At 32.6% G+C, this 8,727-nt stretch overlaps 1 protein-coding gene across 1 annotated transcript in view; it reads left to right on the top strand.

The window, feature by feature from the left end:
* The window catches only part of LOC109340460 (ras-related protein RABA6a-like), a 9,498-nt gene extending 4,009 nt beyond the window's left edge, over window positions 1-5,489 (top strand). Inside the window, exon 2 of the mRNA XM_019578163.1 lies at window positions 4,894-5,489. Coding sequence (XP_019433708.1) covers window positions 4,894-5,329 — 436 coding nt within the window. The 3' untranslated portion in view covers window positions 5,330-5,489. The remainder of the gene's footprint in view (window positions 1-4,893) is intronic.
* Window positions 5,490-8,727: the final 3,238 nt, after the last annotated feature.

Raw genomic sequence — 8,727 nt, 5'->3', positions numbered from 1 at the left:
CTTCCCACTCCAACTCTTCATTCAACTATTTTTCATATTTCTTTCCTTATTCCCATTGCTCATTTTTATCAAAGACCACATCTCTACTCACTATGATTTTGTTAGACTCAATATGATAGAGTCTATAAGCTTTTGTGTTGTCACTGACTCCTAAGAAAATACATATAGAGAGCTTTTGTTATCTAGTTTACCTTGTTTTATGTCTGAAATGTGAGCATAAGTGAGGCATCCCTAAACTTGGAAGTGATCCACCGAGGGCTTGATTCCACTCCAAGCTTCTTGAGGTGTGATATGCTTCACTACTAAGGTTGGGCATTGATTCAGAACATGAAATGACCAATTCACTACTTATGCCCAAAATATCTTTGGAATTTCCTTTGTTGAGAACAATAATCTTACCATGTTCATCATTGTTTGTTCTTCCTCTCGGTGACACCATTTTGTTGGGGCGTGTTAGCATTTGTCAACTGCCTTTGAATTCCATTCTCATTGCAGAACTTGTTGAATTTTGATGATGTGTATTCTTCTCCTCCATTCGTTCTGAGACAGTTGATTTCAACTTCTGCTTCCTTTTCAACAGATTTCTTAAAGGATTTGAAGCAATCTAAGGCTTCTGATTTCTTAGCTAAGAAATACACTCATCTTTGCGACTAAAATCATCAATGAAGCTAAGGAAATTCCTCTTTCCACAGTTTGATTCTGGTGTGATAGGCCCACATATATCAGAGTATACTAGCTCCAAAACTTTGCTTGATCTACATGTGACTTGCTTTGGAATCTGCACTCAAGTTTGCTTTCTATTCAAACAGTGTTGACAGTTGGTAGTTGAGGCTGTAAAACTTGGTAGACCACGGACCATGTTTTTGTACTGCAAGGTACATAATCCTTTGTAGCTAAGGTATTCATAGCGCTGGTGCCATAGCTTTCACATTTCTATGGTGTGAAGGCAAATATTTTCTTGATTTCTTTCCTCTATGGCTTCGGATGATCCTGATTCAGATTCAATGATATACAATCTATTTGTGGCCTTGATATATTGAATAATCGAACCTCTTTTAGGGTGATATATCTTGCACATTCCTCCTTGAAATAGCACGCCTATTCCCTTTTGTTGAAGTTGCCCAACACTCGAAATATTATTCTTCAATTCAGGTACGAAATATACATCTACTACTACATACTTGTCTCCTCTTAGTACCATCTTCACTACTCCTTTGCTAGTAACCTGGAGTCTATTGTTGTTTTCCAGTTTGACATAGTGAGGTAATGACTTGTCCAAACTAGTAAAGATCTCTTTGTTATTGCACATATGGTTAAGGCAACCTGAACCAACAAACCAAACTTTATTTCTCTAAGCCTTGTGTGAGTCAAGATAAGTCATCAATAGAAGCTCATCTTCTTCATCAAATTCAACATAGTTGGCCTCCTTAGCTCCTTTAGGATACACATACTGATAGTGTCCTAAATTGTGACACTTATAGCACTCAATTGTAGCTTTATTAAAGGTGCTTCTTCCTCTTCCTCGCCCACGACCTCGTGGTGATCCTCTGTCCCGTCCTCTTGACATGCCAAATCTTCCTTCCACTTTTAACACTTGATCATCCTTTTCTTTGGTTGCTCGTGTGAACTTCTGCTCGTGCATAACCAATGTGATATGCAGCTCATCTATGGAGATGGTGTCTGTGTCTTTGGACTCTTCAATGAACACCGCCACATATGTGAACTTTTCAGTTAAAGTTCTTAGGATTTTCTCAATGATCTATGAATCTTCCACGGTTTCGCCATTGCTTCTAAGTTTGTTAGACACCACCATCACTCTGGTAAAGTATTCTGTAATACTTTCTCCATTCTTCATTTCGAGGATCTCAAATTCTCTTCTTAGAGAATTTTGAAGAGATTTTTTTCCACCTTTTCACTACCTCCAAATTTCCTCCTCATGGAGTCCCACACAATCTTGGATGTTCTCCTATAAGATTTGTTCAAACATTATTCTATCAAGTGCTTGATAGAGGTAGTGCTTAACTTCTTTGGTCTTCACCTCCTCCAATTTGGCTTGTTGGGCATATGTTAATCGAGCTTTGTCTAAAGGTTATGTGTATCCAATATCCACGAGTGACCAAAGCCCTTTGGCTCTGAATAGATTCTCCATGAGTTCACTCCAATGATCATAGTGACCATCAAAGTGAGGTATCTTTGTGAGTGTCTTCTCATCACCCATTCTCTCGTGTTTGATCACTAAGGTTGCAGCATTTTCCTCATTATGTGTTTTGCTATGATACCAAAATGTAAATTTGTGAAAGAACTCTACATTTTATTCAATACTTCAAGGCTTAATATATAGTTTTTTTGGTTCAAGATGTGATGTCTCACTTGTAGCTATCCACTTTTCCCATACCTTAGTAACAATGGAACTCCCCGATAGTTGGAGGCTCCCCGATCGCAATCTGGTCCAACAATTATGAGTACAAAGAAACAATTTCATTATTTTAAATGGATCCTAATGAGAAGGAGAAATTAAATGGATCTATATTTTCAGTATTTTGAGAATAGATAATTATATTATGTTGTTTCATTGTTTCAGAAATTACACAACAATCATAAAGGTTTCCGTTGTATTAACATTAATCTCTTGAGATGTTGTAACTATATTTATTTTTTTAGATTTTTATTTTCATTATACTTACATCACTTACAAGTTTTAAAAGTTTATATAACTTTTGAAGGAAGGTAAGTGTAGGGAAAATGAAATCAAAAAGGACAAACGATGTTGGCCTAGTTGGTAAGGAGGTGAAGGGAGCAAATCTGTTGTACTACAAATTATGTCATTCTATTTATTATTACTTGTGATCGGTTGAAAAAATATATTTAAGTAAAAAATTTAATAATAAATTTTTTTTAACTCATCACAAGCAATGACACATGAAGTAGTATAGTTTTATGAGACAAAAGATGTCCCGAAGAAGATGAGTTTGAATTCTATAACCGATGTGAGGACCTTGTTGTTGAATAATTTGTAAGTACATCGGTAAATGCTCATAGAGCTATTAGGCTTTGCTCTGGTCTCGATGAGTCCCCGAAATCAAAGGCACCGAATTATTTTTCTGTAGTACTTTTTGCTTTAAAAAAGATGAACATACTCACTTTATTGGAAGGTAGCTATACTTTCCTCCTTTAATGTGGGTGCTTCATGTAACTTTTGTTTTTTTTCAACGGGAAATTTCTCTACAGTAAATTACGTTGACACTCCTGAGCTTTAGTGACATAAACCATCCCTCATTTTTTTACACCTACACAAACCTCCTTAGTTTTATATACTTTTATTACACTGACCCCTATATTATTTAGATTTGTCTCAACAATATATCATGTTTTGTTTAACTTAGTTGCATTTATCATATTTTTTGTTTAAAAGATTACACTTATTTCTTATACATGATGATCAGTGTAATAAAAGTATAAAAAATTAGGAGAGGTTTGTGTAGGTGTATGTTATCGATAGTCATTAGAGTTTGCTTTTTCGTTGCATGCCATAAAAAGAATTCCACTATTTCTTTTACATGCGCACAATTTCCTATTTCTTTTATTTCTTTTCCTTTACCTTTCTTTTCTTTGCACTTCCATCATGTGAAAAATCTCTACGGTAGATTATGATTTCTATCGGAGTGGAATAATGAATATGCCACTTTACCTATGTTACATTAGTTGATCTCAAAATGTCAATGAAAAAAAAAAGTGGGTTCAATAAAGAGTAAGGGTCACTCTTTATTGGTTAAGTATAGAAATCAAGTTTTCTGTTTTTTCATAATGCAATGCAGTGTAAATAGCCTATGCTTGTTCTGCTTATGTTAGAGAAATGAGGAAACACGGAAGTGATTGAGATATAGAATAGAAAAGCAAATGATAATCAATTAATAATCAGTTGGAAAATGCATTAGAGGTGATGAAGATTTTGCAAGTCAAATACATTTTCTCTTTGTCTTAGTGGAGGATAGAAATATAATTGAATATAAGAGGAGATTGTATATAAAATCAACATATATTTTGATAGGAAAAAAGTTAGAGGAGTAACTTGTGTAGGTTGAATGGTCTAAATTTTCACACATTAGAATACCTTCAATACCACACATATGTACAATTAATTCTAATTGTCTATTTATAGGCTCAATATCATGGTCTTCAACTCATGTAAATGGTTTATGAAGTTTCTTGATAATATAAGTTATATCTAATTAGTTAGAAATCTCTAGATATAAGCTAGATTTTATTTATCTTGTCACGTGCTTGTAGAATTTTTTTTAGAGTGTTTCATTCTAATAATAGTATGAGCATAACTATTTTGATTCATGAGAAATAGGATCAATGTTAGCTTGATCCGTAGAAAAATAGTTGGCATTAATTTAGTTCATCACTTAAAAGTGACATTGAAATTGAAGTGTAGGGTGGATGTATTAAAAAGGTAGCATTAATTTAGTTCGTCATTTAAAAGTGACATTTACAATGAAGTGTAGAGTTAGGGGTATCTAAAAAGGTGGTAACTTATCCTCTACGATAAGGGGTGAAATCCTATCAATGAAATAATCCTATCTAGTATTGAAGCTAGATAGATCCTCTATATCCAAATCAGAAACTTTATGAAATAGATAATATTGTTTAGGATTAGGTTCACGTGGATGTAAGAGTTTTTATAATATTAACCCATCATCGTTTCTTGAATCTTATATACAATTAATATACATGATTAGTAAATGATGTGTGTAAAAAATCGTACACTATATTGAACTCTAAGTATATACCAACTCAATCATTAATTTCTTAGAATCATACTTTGATCTTTCATGTTCATCTTTACATATATTTCATTCTCATAAAAATATGGAAACAATTTTGTGACAGATTTAGAGCTATCACAAGCTCATACTACCGAGGAGCCATGGGGGCACTGCTAGTGTATGACATAACAAGGAGATCAAGTTATGAGAATTTGCGTAAATGGTTATTAGAGTTAAGAGATTTTGGAGGCCAAGACATGGTGGTTATTCTAGTGGGAAACAAATCTGATCTTGATCAATCAAGAGAAGTTGAGAAAGAAGAAGGAAAAGGGTTTGCTGAAAAAGAAGGGTTTTGTTTCATGGAAACTTCTGCTTTAAAGAATATGAATGTTGAGGAAGTATTCTTACAAATGATCACAAAGGTTTATGACATTACAAGGCAGAGAAGTTTAGAAGCCAAAATGAATGAGAAAGAAATTAATATTTTGAGTGGGAAGGAAATACATGTAGGAGTTGATGAAGTTACTACAACTAAACAAGCTATTTGCTGTTCAACATGACGAGAGCTTAATATCGTAGGGAAATTTTGGGATTTTTTGCAAGAATCATTAAGCATATTAGTGATTGATTCTTCCTATTTTCCAACTTTTCTTTACATTTTTTTTTTGTTACTGGCTTTTCTTTCCTACATCATGACTATGGAAAATTTTCTTCTCAATACAAGTGATGCCTTGATGATTCATTGTGCTTTGTACTGCTCGCTGTATTTTTTATCTAAACTGTATCAGAAGCATAGGAGTGCGGAAGTTAAGGTATTGACTTTAGACTAGGAGTGTTCAGATGCCGTCTTGACTCTGAACGAGTCTTTATGATATTAAATATTACATCATATTTGAATTATTCATAACTTTCAAGGATAATGATGTGACATAGCATATTTCATTATTGTAGATAAATCTAAAGAATCATTGTAAGATAAACCATAATTATACTTTCTAAGTTGTATTCATAATATAAAGTACAAATCTATCTAAAATTACATAAATCTTGAGTAAATAAAAGAGACTTCATTACCAAGGAAGAGATGTAAGTAGCAAGGAAATCTAATACTTGTACCACCTCTTAATGGGTATAGATAAGAGGTCACATAAGCTCACTAAACACAAAACTTTATCTCACAATTGCTTAAAAGTTGTTGCATCTCTCCACTCTATTTACTATATAACAAAAAAAAACTCTTGCAACATCAGCTGGGGACATATGTCAACACTTTATACAAAATTTACTCTTACCATATTAGCAAGTGACACATACCTCATGCAAAGTTTTTCCTCCAAAAGCTCATTATCTCTTACTATATAACCTTACACACAATATCAAAACTACCATTTGCTATTTGTTTAAAAAATCTGAACATAATAACTCATTAAATAAATAATAAATGATGGACAAAACATTGTGCATTTTTTCTCACATTTGTTCCGGTTGCCATTTCGTTAGGGTGTCTTTTCCTTTCTTAATATATCTACCATCTTCAACTCTCACATGTATGATTTTCTATTCTTTTAATTTCTGTCTTTGTTGGTAAATATACTTTATATTATTTATCAAATTGTGTTCAACAAATTTATGATCTTCAACTCTCAAACCAACTCAGATGTATGATTTTATTTTTATACTCTTTGAAAAAAAATTCATTTGTGGTAGATATAATTTCTTCATCATATAAATTTCACATATTTTATTCAATAAGTCTATCATCTTCCACTCCCAACTCACTCACATGTATGATTTTCTATTCTTTTAATTATTGTCTTTGTTGGTAGATATATTTTATACTATATCAATTTTTCATTTCACATGTATGATTTTCTATTCTTTTAATTTATGTCTTTGTTGGTAGTCGGTAGATATACTTTATACTATTACTCAAATTGTGATCAAGTCAACTCACACGCATGATTTTATTTTTATACTCTTTCAATTTTTTCTTCATTTGTGGTAGATATAATTTCTTCATCATATAAATTTCTCATATTTTATTCAACAACTCTATCATCTTCTACTCTCAAACTCATTCAATGATTTTCTATTCTTTTAATTATTGTCTTTGTTGGTAGATATGTTATATATTTTTTCAATTTTTAATTTCTTTATAGACTCTTTCAATTTTTATTTTGTTAATAATATAACTTCTATCATATAAATTTTTGCATCATAATCATTTTTGCCAATGATGTATGTTAAATTTTCTCCCCAATGTATTTATTTTCATCACATATTTAGTTCAATAAATCTGTCATCTTCAACTCTCAAACTCACTCACAAGTATAGTTTTATTTTTATATTCTTTCAATGTTTCCTTTGTATAATCTTTCAATTTTTATTTTGTTGATAAATATAATTTCTTCATCATATAAATTTTTGCATCATGATTGTTTTTTCTCACATGATGTATGTTAATTTTTTCCTGGTGTGTATATTTTTCTCAGCTAAAATATGGATTGATCATGGTCTTTGTTATAGCATTTGCACAAGAGAAGACTCACCTTCTCGAACACAACTGTAACACCGCGAATTTTACGATTTTGAATTATAAGATTTTATTAATATTTTGTTTATTGTATTTTCGAAAATGAATTTCTGGGAATTTTCAGTAAAGAATTAGACGAAACTCTAGTTGAGTTTTAGTCTTGAAATTATATTTTCAATTTAGTGGTAAATTTTCATAATTTTCGGAGACAGTCGGTTTTGGACCACTGTCGGAGCCGAATCTCACCCGGTACGGCTCAAAAAGTGGTTTTTGAGTTCCGTAACTCGGAATCGAATTCCGATCACGCCGTTGGCTTCGTAATTTCATTTTGAGTCAGTATAGACCCTGACTACACCCATATCTATTTTCTAAATATTTTTCACTCGGAATGCCGAAATCCGAAATTCTAATCGAATATTAAGATCGGACGATTTATAATACCGAGCGAGTAGTGGCCGATAATACTCGGGCATGTTTATCGCACGTGTCCACAAGGTGATCATTTTGCATTATTTGACTTCCATAAAGCAAATCTCACATCACTTTCTCAAATATCCCATGAGCTCATCATTAGCCACCCTAGGAGATTTTTCATCATTGCCTAGAGGAAATATGATTTCCCTCTCTCCTTAAACCCTCACACTTCACACTCTCTCATTTTCAAATTTCTAAGAGAAGGTAAATTCTCTCTTCATCTTTTCTCTCATTTGTTGTTCATGAGCATGTCGAGAACATATTCAACCGTTGAAATTTTCTAAAACACTTTCTAACTCATTTTCTCCTCAAAACCGAAAATGGTGATGTTCTTGAACTTATGAAAATATTTTGTTGAAACCATGAACAACTTGTGTTCATGGAGTTGTTATAATGTTGTATTACATGCATTTTGTTGTTTTAGCCAAAGGGGATGATGATGAAATCAAAGGAACCTTTAGGAAGTATTTTGGAAAAATGAGAAAGTATGTATTTCTATTTGTTGTTAGCCTTAAACCATGGCTTGGAACAAGTTATAAAAATAGAAACTTTTGTTAAAAAGGATGCTAAGGTTTATGAGTACATGAAGGTCTCATAAAACTCTTAAAGGATACTTTGAATAACTACTTTAAAATGGTAAGATTATCAAAGAACGTCTTATTTGAGATTTAAAGATGAATTGTCGCTTGAGCGACTAGTCCCCGCTTTGGCGAGGGACAATGTGGAAAGATTGAAATGAAATGATGTTGTAAACAATGTGATAAATCTGGGTAGGGTGTGTTGTGATATAAAGGTTGTGGAATGAGATCATGGCTTAGATGAGAAGCATGACTCCACAAAAGTATGAAAGCATTGTTTGTGTTTATGCCTTGTTGGGCAAGTATCCGACTTGAGGTCGTGAACTAGGGGGGTACCCTAGTAAGGATACATGATATCACAGAACAACGATCG

Source organism: Lupinus angustifolius, unplaced genomic scaffold (genome assembly GCF_001865875.1).
Source record: "Lupinus angustifolius cultivar Tanjil unplaced genomic scaffold, LupAngTanjil_v1.0 Scaffold_179_17, whole genome shotgun sequence".
Lineage (NCBI taxonomy): Eukaryota > Viridiplantae > Streptophyta > Magnoliopsida > Fabales > Fabaceae > Lupinus > Lupinus angustifolius.
The sequence above is the reverse complement of the archived record's forward strand: the minus strand, read 5'-3'. Positions and strand labels throughout refer to the sequence as shown.